General features: G+C 38.0%; 1 protein-coding gene across 1 annotated transcript; it reads left to right on the forward strand.

Moving 5' to 3' along the window:
* The first annotated feature begins 610 nt into the window (after positions 1-610).
* Positions 611-21,667, forward strand: LOC131312153 (myosin-1). The gene is made up of 22 exons (XM_058339919.1): positions 611-1,965; positions 4,795-4,896; positions 4,995-5,138; positions 5,236-5,386; positions 5,490-5,517; positions 6,786-6,951; positions 7,104-7,181; positions 7,380-7,464; positions 7,853-7,956; positions 8,092-8,230; positions 9,328-9,446; positions 13,400-13,552; positions 13,651-13,740; positions 15,466-15,543; positions 16,120-16,278; positions 16,463-16,669; positions 18,104-18,309; positions 18,451-18,586; positions 18,967-19,096; positions 19,214-19,360; positions 19,739-19,806; positions 20,662-21,667. Exons 1-22 carry the CDS (start codon positions 1,588-1,590, stop codon positions 21,319-21,321), a joined length of 3,528 nt encoding a protein of 1,175 aa, XP_058195902.1. The 5' UTR covers positions 611-1,587; the 3' UTR covers positions 21,322-21,667.
* The last annotated feature ends 1,005 nt before the right edge of the window (positions 21,668-22,672 follow it).

Below are 22,672 nucleotides of genomic sequence, written 5' to 3' on the forward strand. Positions count from 1 at the left end.
TTGTAATAGGGTTGTACATACTATGCTCTGATTATCCTCTCTAATGATTTGTTCGATCTGTAAATACCTATTTGCCCCCATGGAATTTCTCTCTATTGTGTAGACTTTTGCTTCACAATTGAATAGAATTTCTCACATTTGACAAAAATAAATAAATAAATAAATAAATAATACCACTCCTCTATCCTTATTAGGCCCCGTTCCAGAACTTGAATAAGTTTTTATTTTTTGTTCAATAATAAAGTTTGTTCCACAAAATAAGAAGTAAGTACTTATTTTTTGGTTAAGGCAACTTTAAGCTCAAAAATCATGTGTTTATGCAAATAATTTTCCTATCAATATGGATCTTATTTAATAGATCTCATTGAGATTTTTAATACGGTGCAAAAAAAATTGAAAAATTATTTTTCATTTACGTTATTTTTGAGTTTGAAAATGTAAAATAAGCTGTATATTTGAGTTTTCTGAAACAACCCTTCTTATTTTTCTTCGAGAAGTTTCAAAATAAGTACTTATTTTTTAAGAAGGTTTCTGAAACGGAGCCTTACTCGTATCTCGTATAACATTCAGGGATATTACATTCGGGTGACAAATACCACACATTCAAAGAGGCCGTAGGGGCATAACGGTCCTAGAAACACAAGACCGTGTTCATATTCGGCTGGTGCCCAAAAAATTGAAAAAAACAACAGTGGAGATTCGTTGTCTGATAGAGAGGAGAGGGAAAATCAAAACGCTGCCTTTATGCTCTCCGCACAGTATCCGTGGAGAGAGAGGAAGAGAGGGAAAGGAAAAGCAAAAAGCTGCATCTTCCCGACACGCTTTGGATTTTCTACTTGACCCTGGTCCCTCATTTTTCGTAGATCGAGTAAGCACAGAGAGATTATCAAAAAAAAAGTAAACACAGAGAGAGAGAGAGAAAGCATTTCAAGGGTTTAAAGCTTCGATTTCGCGCTATAATCTGGTCTCTATACAACCTCTGAAGATAATCGCCGATTCTTCATCACTTCCTCATTTTACCCCTCCTTCTAGTTGACTATTCGACAGGTTTTACTAGGATATCTCTTCTCGGTTCGTAAGTAGATGAGATCTATCAGAGAGGTAAGTACTTTATTCTGCTTTCTTCAGAGAGTTCGTAAAAGATCGTCGAGTTAGTGGATCGTGTTGAGATTTAGGAGATTTCTAGTTTATGTATTTTGTAGTTTCTACGGTTACATGTTCTGTTACTTACAAGAGACCATTGTGAGGTGTTTTTGAAGTTGGAGATCGGTTTTTTGTACCATCGAAGTACAGAACTTGGTGTCGATTTTTGGGCATAATTTATGAGAAAAGTGATTTGTGTGACTTTGACTTTACCATCACGGACAAGCATATTGTGAGGTGCGTTTCGGATTGATCAGTTGAGCACTACAGTCTGTTTCCCATACTATGGTCCCCTCCATTAAGTTTGGCAGATAACTCGTGGGACCTTGTTAAAAGTTGGATTTCGCTTTTTGGGGGTAAAGAGAGGTTAGCTTTTTTGATCTATCTAATCTTTATCAACCGTTTGGCGAAGCTCATTCACACAACCCAGGTTTTAGATCAAACATGTCGCAGAAAACTCGGGTTTCTCCTTCCCTCCAGTCGATCAAATCATTGCCTGGGGATTTCAGGTTTTTGGGTTTGCCGACCTCTTCTCCTTTGGAGAAGTCTGATGACATGAATCAACAGAAGGGTAATATGATCCCCATTGCCACCATTCCCGAAAACGGTGATTCAGCTGGTGATGTTGAAGGCGGCGAGGATGGTAATAACGACACGAATCAGGATAACGATGAATCACCTTATAGTAGGTTTAATGTATTGGTTGAGACCAGGCCTTCTGTAGGTTCTGAGGATCTGGATTTGGCACCTCCATTGCGTTCGTTTGTCCCGTTGCGTACTGAATCCAAGTGGAGCGACACCAACCCGTATGCTGCAAAGAAGGTACTTAACGGCTCTAGTTTCAGTTCTAATTCAAATGTTGGGCTCAGACATTTGCTGTTTTTTCTTCTGTTAAAAGTATCATCTATTCTAGTATATTCTTAAGATGTTATAAAGGAATCCTCCTATGCTGGAAGATCCTCACATGAGTTTTCTGTTGTGTCTCATATAGCTTCTTAGAAGTGGAAAATTGGTTATATGAATGCAAAGCAAAAGTTTGGTGCATTTGATGCTACAACAAAATTCTAGGCTAGAGTCGCTAGACGTTCTTGTTAGGAAGCAGCAAGTGTGAGAGTTAGAAGTCATGATCATGTACTTTGGCCTGCTTTGTTATAGCTATGACTAGTGTGGGTGGACATGAAGAACACATGTTTGCATCCAAGCATGCTTTGTGTACCCTCATTTTGTGTTTTTCCAGAGGATCTGCAATGGAACAAGATATCTTTTCCCCCAATCTTGCAAATATCATTGATGGCCTTTTGATCATTATGGACCCAGTGAACCATTCAATTGATTTGTTTACCTTTTTGAAGAATCTGATTCATAACATAAAACAGGATTGCATTAGTTTTTAATGGGGTTAACTTTATTTTTTTTTTCATCGGCTGGATAACTTGATTGTTAGTTTTTTTCTTTTCGAATCATCTCTTGGTCTACATTTTCAAACCAAGTCATTGTTGTCACTATATATTATGCTTGTGAAAAAAGCATGCGAAAGAAGTATTCGAAAAAACCAAGTGAACCATTCAATTGACCTTTTCGAAGTATCTGATTCATAACATAAAACAGGATTGCATTTAGTTTTTGATGGGGTTAACTTGATTGTTTTTTTTTTTGATCGGCAGGGTAATTCAATTGTTAGTTTTTTTTTCTTTTTGAATAATCTCTTGGTCTACATTTTAAAAACCAATGTCATTGTGGAAAATGACATCTTGGCTTCGTCCGCGCTACTGGGCCGAATCATCACCACAAAAGATAATTGTGTCAGTTGAATAAAGCAAATGAGACGCCGTCACGTCAGCTGCATTCCCTCATCTGGACCCATGTTGAAGCCCACTATAAAATCTCCTTGCATGGCTCTACTGTATCAACTGGCTTAGTGCCTCAATCACAAGGATGATGACAATCAGAGAAAGGGTATCCCCTTCCCTGATCCCCCTCAAACAACAAGAGATCCATTGAGCTAACGACGTGACCTGGTCATTAACCTAGATCTATTAGCCCCTCAGATTCAGACTAGAGTTTATCCCATGGGCCTAAGGACCATCGAGTGCTTACCATTGAGCTATGTAGCACCAACGCACCAAAGTGGTCACCGTACCCGTGTCCAATACGCCGCGGCTATCGATGTGCTGAGGCACGTCGAGCACGATGCATGTTTCCGATCTGTCATGCCTGTATCCCCATACCGCTGATTCTCCATTCTTTTTAGAATTGTAGTGTTCCGTGTCCGTTACTTGTCCATATTCTTGTCTGTCTTTGTGTTTCTTACTGTTTGAGCATCGTTTAGGAGAGTTGATATCACTACCCTGTTTGGGAGATCAACCATCGATACATTTTATTACTTAATTAGTGATCATTTGTCTATTTATGTGTTTAGATTGCTTCATCAGATAATTCTTTGTCCCAATTAAAGTAATTTGGGGATAGGTGTATTTAGTGGAGTGTCCTTTTTGTGAAAGCAGGGCAAGTCATCCCAAATCTTATCAAGAGTTGGGAATGAAATATCTGTTACTTTGAAGGGTAGTGATTTTTCTTTGAGGCCACCAAGTATCTCTCATTGTTCCTATTTTGCAATGAGTAAGCGAAAGACTACCTGTTCTAATTCCTAAACATGGGGCTCTTCTACTGGTTTAAGGTTGCCAACAGAAAATTAATCTACAAGTTCACGGTCTTAGTGTGGCTGGTTACTGACATGAAGTCAAATAATGCTGGTGCATATATATGCTTTCCACACGTGGGCAACCTATCATTAGAGGTGATGCTAAAGAACATCGTCTCTAGAGCAGTAATTCGTTAAGAAAGATCATTCAGTGTTTTCCTGCTCACTGATTGATTTTAAGTGATTAACGATCACGTTGTGCATCTTGGTTCCCACTTTGCTGTCTAATCAAAGAAATTTCAAACCTCAAACTCAATGTGTGTGATTTGTCAACATCTCTAAGCTGTAGCATGCTTTCTTAGTCGACTAGCTATACTTTATGTCATCTGTCATCCTATGCTGTTGATGTAGCCTTTTCCTGAGTGTTTGACGTCCATTTCATTAGCTTCATGACCATTATTTATCTGGGGCCCCTTCTTGTGTTACTCCTGGCCTCCCGGGCCCATAAAATCTTTTACAATTCTCCAACCAAAGTTAACCCTGTGCTTGGTAAAAGAAACTTTTTTGAAGTGTTGGTGTCCGACCATAACCAAACCGAGACTTATGTCCCAATCACTTGGGGTCGGCTACATGAATCCATTTCCTCCATTGAGCTCTGTCATGGTTATTTATTTATTTATTTATGATAAGTAGCTCTGTCATGGTTATGGAATTATGTTGCCTCTTATTTGGAGCTGAATTTGTTCAGTTTGGTGATTGTAGACCTAAAGTGGTATGAATATCTTGAAGAACATCTTATTTGGAAGCTGGGAATTTTGTTAAGGGCAAATGGAAATTATGTAGCAGTTCCTATGTGCCTTGTCATACATTTGTGTGGTTGCAAACTTTTGCAATAGCATTGATGTGTTATATGGGACCATGAAGGTTGTATCTAAGCTGTTGAATGTTGGCTTTAGCACAGTCAACTCTGTAGTGATTTTATCACCTATGTGTAAAGTTTGCTTTTTCAGAAGCTTCAATATTGGATTCAACTTCCTAATGGCGACTGGGAGCTGGGAAAGATGATGTCTACTACAGGGACCGAATCTGTCATATCACTGCCTGAGGGCAAAGTGAGCAAATCATTCAATATCCTGAATGTCTACCCTGTTTGATCGTTCTTTGACTTGCCAAAACTTCCAATTGCTCATAACTTGTTTTTTAATTGTAGGTTTTAAAGGTGGATTCTGGAAGTCTGTTACCAGCGAATCCTGATATTCTGGATGGAGTAGATGATCTGATGCAACTAAGTTATCTAAATGAACCTTCAGTTTTATACAATCTTCAGTATCGATACAATCGAGATGTTATTTATGTAAGTGTCTTATACTATGGTTTTTATTTCGAATTTGCTCCTCAATTCTCTAGCTTGCCAGTATCTTCATGTGCTTCTAATTTTGTGTCTGTTTTAGACAAAAGCAGGGCCTGTGTTGGTTGCTATTAATCCCTTCAAGAAAGTCCCCTTGTATGGAAATAGTTATATTGAAGCATACAAGTGTAAATCTAATGAGAGCCCACATGTCTACGCTATCACAGATACAGCGATCCGGGAAATGATACGAGGTTGTTTAAGTTTGTTTTTTTAATAAGCTGCTCTTTGACATCAGTCGCATCAGTCACCTTGTGTTTTGGGAACTCTTATGCTTTTTCTTCTTTTTCCTTCCAGATGAAGTAAATCAATCTATCATCATAAGGTGAGTCTACATTGCTTAATTGAGCTTAAATGTTTGCATCCTGCACGTCTGCACTCTGAAAACTTCCAATCTTCTATTAGCATTTTTATGTTTTGCAGTTTGTGATGGGATTCACTTACAGCTGGTGCTGTGTTGTATTTTGGCTCTGATTGATGCTTGTGTTTTTCTATGTTCAATTTATTTGCTAACTGTTTTGGTCTAGTATTCATTTTTCTTGTATGTTTCTGTTTTATGAAGAACAGACAGCCGATAAAGCTTGCATGTTCTCTTTAAATATGTTTAATTTCATAGCTACATTCCTACATTTTCTATGATTGTGATAATCTTATTGGCTCTTACCTTTCCTACTAGCTTCTTTGTATTTTAAATTATGATTTACTAGAACTTTGCGAAACTGTTACGCATTGATCTTTTTCTTAGTGACTTGGGGGCAAGTGTAATTGTTAGGATGTTGGAAATGCACAAAGGGATTTTTCTAGGACACATTTGAGGTCTGTTATTGTTTTAATCTTTCCACAGTGCAAAATGGTGTCTATGTCCTACATTTTTGTTTTTCTCCATAATGTCCTTAGTTCCATTTACTGTGCGTATCATGATGTAGGCTAAAATAACGTAACAACAACTTAATATGAAGAGGCAGCAAAACTTGACCATCCATTATTTTGAGTTGAGACCCGTGTTTCCCAGGAATGCAAATACCCTGGTGAATTCCATTTTGGAACATATATTCCAAAATATGGTACACTATGCCATACGGTGAGTTTAGCAATCCAAAGCAATCCCCATATTTTTTGGATGAAGCAAAATGTAATAAACCAAAACTCTAGAGGGAGATGGTTTCCTGGAGAATATGTTCAAAAATTGCCAGTTATGCACCTTGGGAATGTCTATTGCACCAATGATATGATAAGAAATTTTTTGTTGGCTTGGGAGCATAGTTGTTAAAGATGATAAGCGCACCGAGGTACCAAAGATCTGTGGGGTCAAGGCAAAAGGCGAGACGCAGAACTTGTTGAAGCGAGATGCACTTAGTTGAGAAAAGTAGCAAAAATATCATAGAGAAACAATTCAAAGTTAAATACAGGCTAACACTTGAAACACAAACTCTTAAGTAAAGTATCCAGCTTCAAGAACTCTATTATCAATGTCTATACATAGGTATTTACATATCAAGTGATTGGTTTTTGTAAACAACATCCTCTACTGCATGACTTTTTTTTGGAACATCTCTACTGCATGACTTGATTATGCTTCTTCTGGATGTCCAGTGGTGAAAGTGGAGCAGGAAAGACTGAGACGGCAAAGATAGCTATGCAATATTTGGCTGCGCTTGGAGGTGGTAGTGGAATAGAATATGAGATATTGAAAACTAATCCGATTTTGGAGGCCTTTGGTAATGCCAAAACATCAAGAAATGACAACTCAAGTCGATTTGTATGTTTTCTATTCTTTGCCCTGGCATCTGAGTTTATCAATGGTGCAACAGATATACATTTATTAGTAGCAATTGCTACTCTTTGGATTGACTTCGAAACTTATTTCTCTTTCTGGTTGCAAGCAATAATTATATCAATGACCTGTCACAGGGAAAGCTGATTGAAATTCACTTTAGTGAAACTGGAAAAATATCGGGTGCCAAGATTCAAACTTGTAAGATAGCTTTTGTAGTATTTTGGTCCTGCAATAAATTTACTCAGATTCAAAGGCTGACATTATACTTGTTTAATGTTTTCCTCCTGGCGTCATGGTTCTTAATCCTCTATAGTTTTACTTGAGAAGGTATTCTTATACTGCCCTCATCTCTGAATGTACTGGATTTGATTTAACTTGCAATCCACTAATCCCACTTTTTAATTGCACAGTCTAGAGTGGTCCAATGTGCGGAGGGGGAACGGTCATATCATATATTTTATCAACTTTGTGCCGGCGCTCCACCTTCCCTTAAAGGTATTTTATTTACCCCGTTCCTGTTTCCTTGATGCATTTGTTGCATGTTCTGTGTTCTACAGTCTCCATCCCATTTCACATTCCAGTTGCATCAATATCCACACATGCTTTCACCGTGTGCCATCCTCATATTCCACTAGTATCTTGAGCATGATTTTTGCCTTCAGGCATGGGAAGGCATTATTTTTAGTTCTATCAGTATCAGATATCTTCTGGGAAAAGCTCCAATGTTCAGTACTAACTTATTTCGTAACTTTGTGATTTGAAAAACTGATTGTATCATGTTTGTGTATATGTAGTTCTTCAAGATTTATTCTCTACTTGTATTTGCAGTGCAACTTTTCCTTCATTATTTTGTTATTCATGCAATTTGCTTCTTGTAACGCAGAGAAGTTGAATCTGCAAACTTTGGATGATTATAAGTATTTGAGTCAAAGCACTTGCCATTCAATATCTGGAGTTGATGATGCTGAACAATTTCGCATTGTAACGGTATTTATCTTTTCTCTTGAAGAGCTATATTGCAACCAGTAATGCACGAAGATTTTTATTTTCCTTTGTCTCCTAGTATTTCCTAAAGGATTTGATTTGCATAAGAGCGTCATTGTGGCTATTTGTTTTCTTCAGGAAGCTCTTGATATTGTTCATGTTAGCAAAGAGGATCAAGAAAGCGTATTTGCAATGCTTGCGGCAGTATTGTGGTTGGGGAATATCTCCTTTACGGTTATTGACAATGAAAACCATGTCGAACCAGTAACAGATGAAGGTAACAATCTTCTGGAAGGATCAACTTCATCAGTTGCATGGTTCTCTGTCTATTTATCTTAGGGGCTGGTTTTTTGGGATGTAAATCTTGTAGTTGATGTACAAATACTGGAATATATACTTACTTTCTGATACTGTTTGTCTCGATAAAGTGCGGTTTTAGATTAATTTTTACTACTAATCACACTCACAGTCACGCCGCCTTAGATTTTCTCGGGCTTACGTGCTGTGGCAGCTAGCTGGAGTGTTTCTCTCAAGTGATTATGTTTGCGAACATATGGGGTTTATATGGCTCATAGGGGGGTTTGACCTCTGCCCAGGCCTGGCACCTAGGCAGGAACCAAGGGCGTCAGACCAGTAGAAAGCTAAATATTTTGTATCTGGAGTGTCTGCCTCTAAGTACCCTGCAGTTGGTGCAGCAGCCATTCCACCAGTAGAACGAGTTTATGTAGAAACTTTATTGACAAGCTGAACAAATTGCTATCCCGCATTCAGCTTTTTTATTTTCTCAATCTTCAATCATTGAATGGCTTAGTTGTTCGCGTATCCCTAGCCTTCCTAGTAGGGGTTGGTGCCTTAGGTCTTGGAACTTGATAATGAATTCCGTTTGCCTCCTGATCTTGAAGTTCCAAGGGTTACACCTAATATAATCTGAATTTTATAATGTAGTTCTATTGCCAGGCCATCTCAATCAATTATCAGAAAATATTTGCTTTCCTAATTGAGAAGTTTAATGATATCTGGCTGAGAGCAAGATAAGTTGGTAACTAGTTACTAGATGGATTAATCTATAACGATTGGTGGTTATTAGCATGGAATGGTAGGTCTGGGGCGCAGGCTACAGTGGATGGCCAGGGGTACAAAGGCCCACCAAGACCAGAGTGAGAGTGCTAACTGAGTTTGCATACTGCTAACTACTTACTCATAGCCACAACTCCAGACATGTTTCCGGTATAATGAAATGGAGCTCAGCAGAGTGAGTTAAATTTGAAATGCCCATTTAATTATGCCTATTACTTTAAATGAGAATTCTAACTGATGAGTTATGGGTGATGCTTATTGAATCACGTGATGCGCAGTTTGGATGTTGAATTGCAGGTCTAACCACAGTTGCTAAATTGATTGGGTGTACTATGGTGGAGCTAAAGCAAGCATTGTCAACACGCAAAATGAGAATTGGAAACGATACTATTATTCAAAAGCTCACTCAATCTCAGGTAAAATTTGTTTGTGGGATAACTTAACGTGAAGTGGCCATGGTGTTTTGGTATGAAAGAAGTGAGGTTTATTCATAGGTCCAAAAAAAATGTGTTGTAGAGTGCAGTCAATCTCCGGATGGTAATCACTCCGCTTGGTTCCCAACTTTGAGAGTAACTTTCAACTCTCGGCACAGTTTCAATAAATTTCTCTCTCTATCTCTCTCTACTCATTACCACTCGACTCTCAAAAATAACTTTCTAAAACTTAAACCAAACAAAGCCAATATAGTACCAGTGAACTTGAAGTCAACATGAGATAGCAACATTTTGATTAGTCAACAGATGTGTTCTTGTTTTCATTCTTGTTTTAAATGGCACTACTTTTTGATGGGTCCCTTTATTTTCTAGCTACACTTTTGCTTTCCCCTGAGATAGCAAGTAGCATGCCTTCTATTTTGGACTATGAAACATTCTGAATACAGTTTAAAAAGTGGTTTTTTCTAGTGTGAAGATAACACTTCTTTGGCCATTCTCTGTATTTTTTCTTATTTTGGGATAAGTAAGCAAGTGTATTGAATGGGCACCTAGGGGGTGCAACCCATATACAAAAGAAAAGGGTGTACATGAAATGCAACCCAAGACAACACTCACTCCAGTGCTTCTACTCCAAAATTGGTTTAAAAGATGGATCAATTGAATGGGAAAATCAGCTGTAAAAAAAGGAAAGCATGTTGCTTTTGATTTAAGAATGGGCATCTCTATATCTATTGTGTTCTCTCTTAATAATCCTCATCACTGGCAAGCATGCCCAGTGCCAAGCCCTCTTCCTCTACTTTGGCTCCCCTCCACGAACATAAAGTATCCTTCACTGACTGACAGAACACCCACTCCAGCTTGAACAAAAGAAAGATCAAGGGCCACAAATCTCTAGCCACATTGCAGTGAAGAATAAGATGGTTGATGGTTTCCTCATCATGCTTGCACATGCAACACCAATTAACATTTCTATGAATCAAATAGTAAGGATTTTTCCGTTACGGACCAATAAAAAAACTGATCTTTGATGGGGCCTTAGTTCCCCACACCTCTTTCCAAGGAAAGTCTACATTTCTATGTTTGACTAATGCATTATAGAAGGGCTTCACCTCTAACTTACCAGACTTTGCCTTGATCAAATTGCTGAATCCTCCTTCCCTTCGCCGGCTGTTCTCACTTGCAAGAGGTCCAAAACATGTGATTCAACTATCTTTTATTTTCTAATTTGATGTGCATCTATGGGATGCATGTGTTATTGGTTTGTTGAGTTAGGACAGCATTCCATTGGGTTCACATAATGCTAAAGCGTATTCTAGCATAGGATCCTGGTAATTGGGTTCACATAATACTAAAGCGTGTTCTAGCACAGGATCCTGGTAACGCAACGTTGTAGCGAAAAGATTGACTAGATGTTGTTCTGGTAGACGAGTTGGTTAGATCCTGGTTCTTGAATCCATGAGAGAAAGATTAACACCTTGAACACAAGTAATAGAGAAAATACTACAATTTGTTGAAAAGTTTGATCCCTTTCGCTTAGCATCACAACCCTATTTATATACTTCCTCTGCACGTAAAAAAAAGTCAACTACAAAAAGACGTACAATTTTCCGATGGAAAAATAATTTTTTTTGACACCAAATTAGAGATCTAATTCTACTGCTAGCTTATGGGGTTGGGTTCTAATGTTCTATCCAAGGCTATGCAACATGGTATGAGAGCTAGGTATCGGAGATGGGTAGGGTGTGTCTTTGCTCTGTACGCTATAGGTGTTGCCAAGTGAGCACATTGCGTGTGAAGGTGTGAAGCGAAATCCCACATCGCTTGAGTACCCAAGTAATTTGAAGTATATAGGTGTGAGGGCACCCTCGCTCAACAGCTAGCTTTTGGGGTTGAGTTCTACCCAAGGCTGTGTAACGAATACCTGTATTGACACCCTTGGAATCAAAATACGAAGAACCTAACTAGTGGACTTGTATGCTTAACACAAAGTAGCACTTTTAGTACAAAGAAAGCTGGTCAAATCGTGAATCGAATCAAGAATCGGATTGACCCTTTTTCGAATCGTGAATTGCAACGATTCAGTCCAATTTTCACAAACACATTGGAAATTGTATCTACGCACCTACATTTGAAAGTTACATTATAACATTAAAAATTTTAAGCTTAAATCTGTATTATAGTTTGTTTTCTATTTTTAATTTATGGTCACAAGGTCTAATAGGTGAGACAATGCATCCATATAGATATCATCCTCAACAATATTCAGAGTTCCTTGTATAATTACCATCTAGCAAATTAAAATTATAACATTTTAAAGACGTTGAGCACATCTATTGACTCACATTATAACAAAATATGAAAATTTTACCAAAATAAAATGCATAACTCATCAGTATAAGGTATCTTACTTGTAAAGCAACTTTTAATCTTTAAGAAGACGGAGGAAATAAGGGTTAACATGCTCCGAATTAGAATAAATACCAATATTGACATATTTTAAATGAGAATAAGAATTTTCGTACTAAACAGTATATTATCTTATAATTTTGCTTTCCTAGAGGAAAAATTAAGGCAAATTGCAATTTACATATGTGGGTTCTTATTAGTCGAACTGTGATAAACCTTGATTCACCTATAGATTCGTATCATTTTTGCGAGAATCGTGAATCGAATTGCGAATCGTATGATTCACTACCGATTGTATAGCCTTGATTCACCTAATGATTCATATCGTTTTTGCGTGAATCGTGCGATTTTGACAACTACGAAGTACCAACAGTGAAATTTCAAAGACACTGATTTAGTATTTCCACATCATTAATAAACAACTAATTGAGTACTTATTCTTTGACTTTTGACGGTTCAACTTACCTGGAAACTCTTTGGCAACTTGTTGTGCATCACCAAGTCGCATATTAATGCTCCAATATCACCTTTTTAATGTTTGTTCTTTTGTCTATGCTTTTGATTTATTTTTTCCTTCTCTCTGTGGCCTTTTCTTGTCTCTTCCTTCTATTGATTTTTTTTCTTTAGCAAAATGGCTGCATACATCCTCTATTGTTTGGATTTCGCTCATTGCAAAATGTAGAGATTCAAAATGTGTCTCAAAACAATAGATTTTGGCCATGGACTTGGTACATATGTGATTTTTCAAAGAGATGAATGAATTTGTAGTTGGAATAAGTTCCTTGGGAGGCTTTAATTTGTTCAGATGGTAAACTCCTTCACAATTTACTTGAAATGTCCATGTTCGACCTACTCTTCCACTCCTACTGCTTACCTGATGGTCTCAAAACTGGGAAGTTGAGCCGTGCCACGTGTCCTAATTTTTGGGGCCATAAGGCCTACAACATAAAATCCTTTGCACAGACTTCATATGTGTTGTAGCAAGTTTGAGATATTGATATTGCATTAGCTTGTGACCTTTGGTCGATTCTTTATAGGTTGGATGTTATATAAAATTTTGAATGTAATCCCTGGGACTTAATTATCTTATTTTCATGTTTATCTTTGTTTATGTGTCATTTTTTTTTTTTCCAAAAAATTAACCACCAGGTCCACCACTATACTGTATATAGTGAGAATATAGTTATACTTGTATTTACATGTTTTTTCTGTCAATTTCTTTTTTTCTCATATCGCTAAGTACATGATTTTACGATATCTTACGGACCAATGTTGCTTCGATTTATCCTACTTGCTATGCGTTGAACATCGAGGTTTGCTACTTATTTCATTTCTTCACCTAGTAAAGTTGTGATTTGTTGGTTAGACCTAATTACTACAGCTGGAAGCTATGTATCTTTGACATCTTTCCTTGGTATTAATGAAATGAAGGGGATACTTCCTCTAGTTATATATGTTATTCTCTTCTATCATTTGTGGTGAGGACCTTCTCTCAAGTACAGTTGTTCAGTTGTTTCTTCCTTTTTCAGGCTATTGACACAAGAGATGCATTGGCGAAATCAATATATTCTTGTTTGTTTGACTGGCTGGTAGAGCAAATTAACAAGTCACTTGCAGTAGGCAAACGTCGCACTGGGAGATCCATCAGTATTCTTGATATCTATGGCTTTGAATCATTTGATGTATGGTCCTGGGGTTGTGTCTTTTTTTTGGTCTTGTAATGCTAATATCAACTTTGCTCCATCACCGCTTTTATTTCCTTTCCCATATTTCTTTTCAGAGGAATAGTTTTGAGCAGTTTTGCATAAATTATGCAAATGAGAGACTGCAGCAACACTTCAATCGCCACTTATTTAAGTTAGAGCAGGAGGTGAGTATTTGAACTTGTTTTCACATCTTTATTTCCAATACACGGAACAATCAATGGTCAAGTACTTTAAATATCCCATGTAACACCCAGAAATTGTAAACAAATAATAGGAAAAGTTATTTCATGTGATGTTATTTGTTTTCTCAAGTTTCAGATGGTAAACCTGCTAAGTTAATATATAATTAGACTAAAGTGGAGGCATCGGACTGAGTAAACCAGAAATGTAGCCATTGTTGAAGCCTACTTTCTGTTCTGGCCATTCACTGTTGCCCTGGTTTGTCTGCAAGTAGCAAGTGGCTGTGTTTGTATGTGCATTTTTAAAGTATTGAACTCAAAACCAATTGGCAATGAATGGAGAGGCTGTCCAAACTTATTTAATAGTTTTTGCGGAGGTAAGCAAAGGATCCATAACATAGGGATCACAATGAACAATGAAACATGGTGCACTTAGGCACAAACAAGGGGCAATCAATGAAGAGAGTCTTGTCCAAAAGCCTCCGAAGTCCAGCTCTCATACCATGTTAAAGCCTCCAACAGTCCAACTCAAAACCAATTGGCAATGAGGGGAGAGGATGCCCAGGCTCATATGCTAGTTTTTGGAGATTATAAGTAACCAACGTAGGACAAGCTCGAACACGTGTATAATATTTTATAGCACGAGCACATAAAAGCTTTCTACAAGTCAACAAATAACAAGAAGTTTGTTTGCACAAATAAATGAGAACAGATCATGCACTGAGTTTTTTTTGGCCCCACCTCGGCCTTGCAAAGATGATCCAAACCGTTCATTTTTCTTAAATAAGTTTTTTATGAGTTCCTGCAAAAAATTAGCTTAATCGCACATATGTAAGGGCTTTTTTCAGAATTTGTTGGGTGAAACTAACTGGTTTGCCTGACGAATTCTAGGACCCTTACCGATATACGATTGAGCTGATTTTTTATAGGAACCCATAAAAAATATTTAAAAAAAAAAGAGCGGCTCGGATCATCTTTACGGGAACAGAGGTGGGCCCACTAAAAAGGTCCGTGTATAATCTAATCTGTTCCCATTTATCTGTGCCAATAGCACTTCTCGACAAATAAATACTCAGTTATGATCTGTTTTCTTCATCAAGCTCACCAAAGTTTCTGACCAAGAGTAAACATCAGAGCAATGTACAAAGTTTTCTGATCCAATGCTCGTCTTAGAACGCTATGAAAAAACAATTGGTCCTACATCAAAAAAAATTCTCTGGAAGACTTATTGGTTGATGTATCATTCAACAATCCCTAAGTTGGCGAAAGGTATGATCTATGCTATTTGAACAACTGGATCAGTAGCACAGTCCTTGAAACTCCTCATGTTATTCATCTCTATCTATATGGAGTTGGTAAGGAAACACAGGTGATTAACTAAATAACTTATATGAATTTTTGAGTGATAACCCTTTGTACAATTTAAATAAATAGGTGTTTTGTAAGTAATCTACACCTGCTGGATCCGATATCATTCTTCTCCCTTTTATGTTTTAAAAAAAACCCCGTAACATTCTATCGTGTGAGGGAAATATACCTGTTGTCTTATGGAAGGTAACTGCGAGTACATTCTCAAATGATGGAGACAACTGTTTAGCATGGATTTAGAAATGATGAAAAATGCGATTTACTTTCCTTGAGCCTATGTACCGTCATCTTTCGCTTTCTGACGATCATTTTGTGACCTGATGCTTCACGTTTCTGTTTCAGGAATATATACAAGATGGCATTGACTGGGCAAAAGTTGATTTTGAGGACAACCAAGACTGTCTGAATCTTTTTGAAAAGGTAGAAAGATCACCGATGCATTGGCTCAATGTGCTGACTGTTTGAGTTATTTTATTGGTAATCATGTGTACTGTAGATGGTGTTGTAATCTGTGAATTGTGTTTTTTTTTAGCATTTTTACTGTAGGCCTGGAAGATAGAGTATAGCTGCTGTAGGATGACTACTATATCATACTCCGTTAACTATTTACATATTGCACGAATCAAGCTTTTTCGATGGTATGGTCACAGTTGCGTGGTAGCATATTGATCTAAAAATGTACCCCAGAAGATGAAGCTCATGTGCGGTATATACATCATAGGTACACGAAATGTTCTTTGCAATATAGCGTTGCATAAAATTTTGGTTGCTAGTTTGTAAGACCCTCTCTAACTCTAAGATATCCCTCTCCCTCTCTAACTCTTAAGATAGTAAGATATCTATTTGTAAGAACATGAGGTGGAGAATTGGTCGTAACGAGAATCAAGTTTCCTGTGCTTTTGTTAGGAAGTATAAATCTAATGGTATCTGCTGACTCATATTGTAAGATGAAATTATATTGTAATGCGCGGTCTCTGACTTTTTTCTTGGATGCAGAAACCATTGGGGTTATTGTCTCTATTGGATGAGGAGTCCACCTTCCCAAATGGTACAGATTTGACATTTGCCAACAAGCTTAAGCAGCATCTGAATTCAAATTCTTACTTTAGAGGAGAACGGGGAAAAGCTTTTACCGTTTGCCATTATGCAGGGGAGGTACTTACAAGTTACAATTGAGAATTCCTGATTGTTGGTTCCCTTGTTATGTGTATTGTATTTGCCGAGTAGACAAAAGAGTTGTGCAGGATTACCTTTCTCCTTGGTAGAATGAAATGAAAATGTTGTTCTGTTCATCTTTAAGTTCTTGATACATTGATTTGTTGCATCTTACTCCTTGCAGGTGATGTATGATACAACTGGTTTTCTGGAGAAAAATCGGGACTTATTACACTTGGATTCCATTCAACTTTTGTCATCTTGCACATGCCACCTTCCTCAAATATTTGCATCTAACTTGCTTGCTCAATCCGAGAAGCCTGTTGTTGGTGCACTGCATAAATCAGGGGGAGCAGACTCCCAAAAGCTTAGTGTTACCACAAAATTTAAGGTACTTTCATTTTTTGAAAGATAAAGAAAGATAAAACCACCACTCCTGCATGATCAGATCTGCTGCCATTGGTACAAGATCAGGCTTCATCTTCCCATCTCGCCGATTATGTGCCGCTCCATTTTCTCAACTCGTTGGATCTATGCCTGTTGAGATGGGGTTGAAGGGATGTAGATGGAGGTAGGGGCATAGATCGGCGAGGAAGGGGGAAAGGCGAAGGGGGGAGAGAGGAGAGGAGGGGTAAGAGAGAGGCAGTTTATTATGTGCCGCCCTTTTGCTCCTCAATTTAGAGCTTTACCATAGACATAGAGTACAGTTTACTCCTATTATGTTAGATTAGATTAATATTGTTCGGAGGTTATAGAATTAGGCAAGAAGTGAGTTATTACTTGGCTCAATATTTATCGGTAAAAATCAGAGGGTAAGTGCCCAGATACTTTTGGGAGCAGCCATTTCCTTGTCAATTAAATAGTGGAGATTGTCACTTCTCAAAATTAGATATTTGTGTGACACTTCATTAACTTGGGAAAATTCAAAAGTAAGTGTTATTCAAACACTTAGACATCACTTCTTAGAAACTAGCCAGTTGACTTCCAATGCATCTCACGAAATGCAAATGAACATTTCTGGGAAAAGATACATCATAAGCACGTGTCCAATTCAGTGTGCAATGGACGACCTCTTGTGTAGGAGAAAAGAGCACCATATTCACAAGTGCATGTAAGCTATCATGCATGCAGTATATCTATGATTTATGTAGGATTTCACCGTTACATTTTCATTACAAGTACAATTCAGGTAATTGGCATTACTCATGCTTTTAGATTATATGCCTGAGAAACTTTCTGTGAATATTGTTGTGTTTAGTTTTCCATCCAAATAGATTGGGCTGAGGGTGCCCTCACACTATATATACTGCATGTAATATTTGTACCAGGCAACGTGGGACTTTGGTTTACACCTCCCATCTTGTATTACCCTTTAATGCATGAGTAGTCCTTTCGCCTCCCGTCTTGTGTTACCCTTCAATGTACCAGGTCATCTGCTCTATGACAGTATGACTAGTCTTATTTTTTGTTCCCAGATGTATATTACCAAATGGGGGAATATTTCTCTTCAGAATATGAATATATTGTATTCTGCATAAGAATTGGAGGCTTCATGTGTTAGGGCCTTGAAATGAACAATTGTCAAATTTGTGTCTCAGATGGTACTCCTGCGCGTAGATTGACTCTTTGTTTTCAACATATACACATGTATTTGTCTCTTGTACAAAATTACAAATGATGAGCTAGTATAACATGATATTATAACAGCATTTTCTGAGGTACTTAAGCGTCGTGATTTGAAGTTTGTATGTTGTGATATCAGATAGAATTTCCTTCAGTTTGAGTTAGCTTCTTTAAGTTGATGCATTTGTTTCCTGATATTTAGGGCCAATTATTCCAATTAATGCACCGCTTAGAGAGTACCACACCGCATTTCATACGTTGTATAAAGCCCAATAACAGGCAGTCGCCTGGTATGTATGAGCAAGGACTTGTACTGCAACAGCTTAGATGCTGTGGGGTCCTAGAAGTTGTACGGATATCTAGATCTGGCTTTCCTACCAGGATGTCTCATCAAAAGTTCGCCAGAAGGTAAATATATGGCTTATTTTCGTTATTCTGTTTGTTTTGTGTTGACATGTAAGCAAATGCGTAACATTATCTCAAGATTGTGATTTTCCATTTTTAGTTCATTTTCTTATAATGCCTCCTTTAATTTTGATACTGCATTAGATATGGTTTTCTTCTACTGGACAATGTTGCATCGCAAGATCCACTCAGTGTTTCAGTTGCAATTCTTCATCAGTTCAATATTCTGCCGGAGATGTATCAAGTTGGCTATACAAAATTGTTTTTCCGCACTGGCCAGGTAAGATGAGTACTCAATCTCTTTATTCAATGAAGACAAGAAAATATTAAAGTAAATCTCAACTACAAAAGTGTAACCACCCGCTGACCTGCTAACCCTTAATGTAACCACGTGGCTCAAAAGTTAACCTCAAGTTATATAGTAGCTTGACGAGTTTCCCTCAATTTTCCTTGCCCACCACGTGGGACTTGGGCCCTCACAATACCTATCCCATCCCCGATGTGAAGGATCACTCTAAACAGCAAACCCTTCGGTACCCGAGGGAAGTGTCAAGAAGTGGCAGCCCTCCCATAATGATATAAGTCAAACTTATAACGGAAGCCTGTATTAAAGTTTTTATAAAAATGATATATCAAGTCTCCAAATGACCATCTGTACAGATAGGTGTGCTGGAGGATACAAGAAACCGTACGCTACATGGCATCTTGCGTGTTCAAAGCAGTTTTAGGGGACACCAAGCTCGCTGTTACCTTAAGGAACTGAGGAGGGGGATTTCCACCCTTCAATCACGTAAGCCAGCATTGGTTTATATTATGTGCATTTTCCAACTACCTTCTATGAGGAAACAAAGCCAGATCTTTCCCAATGGAATTACAATGGGCCTTTTCTAAATGTATATTGCTGCAGTTGTCCGGGGTGAAAAAACAAGGAAGGCATTTGCAGTCCTACTACAGAGGTACAGATCTGCAGTGGTCATACAAAAGCAATTTAAAGGAAGGATTGAGAGGAAAAGATTCATAGACGTTTGTCGTGCTTCAGTTCTAATACAATCAGGTAAGCTTGTCCGTACATTTGTAGGCCCAACAGCTTGGTGTTACTGCTTAGTCAACTCATGATATATGCCTTCACAAAAATGCTGGAAATAGGCTTTATTTGGGCAAAATGTGGTCATTTTCGGGCTTGGATTCAACCCTGTCACAAACCATCAACCAGTTTTTGTTTGATAAATGAATTGAAAAAGGACATTTATGATACTGAAAATTCTGCAGAATAGATTGGAAATTTTCAAGTTTGTATAGTTAAATGAATAATTGGGTTGGATTTGAGAGGTGGTTGAAGTGACTAGTGAGGCGGACTCCATGCTTATATTACCTGCTAAGTTTATTCATGCCACCCATGTATGGTTTACCTTTGTGATTCGACTTTCTGCAGTTCTTCGTGGCTGGTTAGTTAGGAGATGCTCAGGAGACATAGTCTTACTACAATTCGGATGCAGAAAGGTACTCATTGAGACTGTTTGGCTTCTGCCCCCTATTCAACATAATTCTTTTTGCATACAAAAAATAATAATTTAATTTCATGTTGTATTTTACTTGGGGAGACACTAATAAGTTGAAGAGATTCGTTGGCACAGAAATTATAAGAAAATTGACATCCTGTTTTTACTACTTATCAAATCATGGTGTAGTCATGTTTTTTGATTAAGATACCATGGGGAAAAAGTCACAGATAGACCGCTACTGCAGTCATCTAAGAAGCACATGCACGTCTACTGGTGTCCGACACTGACATGAAGCACACCAAACACGTGTCAAACAAGCATAAAAAGCGTCCGATTGTGTTATTTTCTTTTTTTGCTTGTCTGACACGCTGGGGACAAATTTTGGAGGTCATAACGCAGTTTGGAACTTGGATCTTCCCAAGGGATAATTGGTTTAGGAATTCTTGTGTTGTGATTATGGATTTGTATCTCTATTATCTTAATATCATTTGTGTTTTTTAATCCTTATTTGATGGAGTTTTGTTTCTCATTTTCATAGTACTTGTTAGATACACCTATAAATTAGTATATTCTTCCATATTGGATGTGTCCCAAGACTCCTAACATGTCTATGTTTTAATTTTTTGAAAGAAATGACCTGGCCATCGTGGCTGTGTCCCGCCTCCGGCCCTCCGTATCTGTGCTTTTTAGGTAAACATGTATATTGTTCAACAAGAGGCAACTTTGTATAAGCAGGAAGATCTTATTCTTTTCTTTCCACCCCACCATGATGAGAGGCATTGTTCTCCTTGCATTTTCTTTTCTTTGTTTTTCGTTGTGTGCACGACGGGATAACAAGGATGAGTCTTGACAGGGTAATGAGTCGGACGAGGTGTTAGTGAAGTCCTCGTTCCTAGCAGAGCTACAACGCCGTGTCCTCAAAGCAGAGGCCGCTCTGAGGGAGAAAGAGGAAGAGAACGACATCCTTCACCAGCGGCTCCAACAGTATGAGAGCCGGTGGTCCGAATACGAGTTGAAAATGAAGTCCATGGAAGAAGTGTGGCAGAAACAAATGCGATCACTTCAATCCAGCCTTTCCATTGCCAAGAAGAGCCTTGCAATTGACGATTCAGAGAGAAATTCCGATGCGTCAGTTAACCTAAACGATGACAGCTGGGATACTACAGGAAGCAATTTCAAGGGTCCCACATATGAGAGCAATGGGGTGAGACCGATGAGTGCTGGTTTAAGCGTGATAAGTCGGTTGGCCGAGGAATTTGAACAGCGGAGTCAAGTGTTTGGTGACGATGCTAAATTCTTGGTGGAGGTGAAGTCAGGACAGGTAGATGCGAACGTGGACCCGGATCGTGAGCTTAGGAGGTTGAAGCAGATGTTTGAAGCATGGAAGAAGGATTACGGGACAAGACTGCGGGAGACGAAGGTAATTTTGCACAAGCTCGGAAATGAAGAAGGGTCCGCAGACAAGGCGAGAAAGAAGTGGTGGGGAAGAAGAAACAGCTCTAGGATAAATTGAATCGACACTCTCTCCAGATGGAGTATCTTATATGAATTTTATACAACCAAGAGTGGTGACATATGGTTATAGTTAAAGTGAGGCATTGCAGAAGCCGAGTGATTTGAAATATATGTATATCATTTAGTATTTTCTCGTTTATGTTGTAAGAGCTCACCTGATAGCCAACACGTACAAAGTTCCGTCAGATCCTTGTGAGCATGAATCCTTGTTCGTCCTTGCGAACGGGTGGTTCGAACTCAGGTGGTGAATTATGCGGGTTTTTTCTAAACTGTTTCTGCTAGCAAAAGTGAGTCGATATTGTAAGAAACTCAATCTATTTCCTCAATACTTGATCGTTTCTGAATTTGTGTTGCAATGTAAGCCAAAGAATGCAATCTCTAGCCAAGATGTCACATGGGAATTTCAGCCTACCCTTGGGAGTCCGTTTGATTATCGAAAAAAAATACAATGAAAAGTGAGAGAAAAAGAAAATGCATTTTTTTCCCTTGCATCTGTTTGATTAACATGAATGTATTGCATGAAAATAGGAGATAGGTACAAAATAAAAAATTCGGGGGAAATAAAGTTACCCAAAGGAATATGGTAAATAAGAAAGTTTGTTGATTTTCATAAGATAATAAAATGATGCAGCATATTTTGTGAGAAAAAGTAAGACAAACTCTCTAGCTTTAGAGACTTGTTGTGAGACCTCATAAATGATCCCACATTGGTGGGAAAAGCTAAGGCTAATATATAATGAATTCTGACTATCTATTGTATAATTTGAGATTAACTTTTTAAGCCATATGGTTAGGCTAATGGTAAGCAGGTCAGCTGGCGCGAGTTGTTATACTTGTACACAATGTTGTCAATTACATTCCGTATCGGCGGTACGGTCTGGATACATAAACCACTTCACATAAGTAGGTGTTCTGTACCATCCCAAATACCGGCTTGTACCAAGTGTACCGGCCGAAACAAAAAAAAATTGCGTATTTTTTTCTTTTGCTTAAAAAATGCTTGAATTTTAAGATAATTTAACAAAATTTGGAGTCTATGTTAATCATTTTACTTTTTTATTAAGACTAATTTTAAAGTACTAGTGCATGCCCTCGAACATCAACATTCAAGAAATGGCCATAGGAAGCTTCAATTGTCTGTATTTAAAGGCACAATGCAATATAATCAGTTGCTTTTTTGTTTTTGTTTTTTTCTTGGTTGGGTATTGATTTACCTTACTTTTTTTTTGGCCAAGAATATGAGCAGAAAGTGCTAGAAAACAAATTAGATGTTGAGAGGAGGAGCCAAATGAGGCCCGCCTGTTATCAACTCTCTCCAGCGGATGCGTCAAAAAAAAAAAAACTCTCTT

The sequence above is a fragment of the Rhododendron vialii genome, chromosome 12a, assembly GCF_030253575.1.
Source record: "Rhododendron vialii isolate Sample 1 chromosome 12a, ASM3025357v1".
Classification (NCBI taxonomy): domain Eukaryota; kingdom Viridiplantae; phylum Streptophyta; class Magnoliopsida; order Ericales; family Ericaceae; genus Rhododendron; species Rhododendron vialii.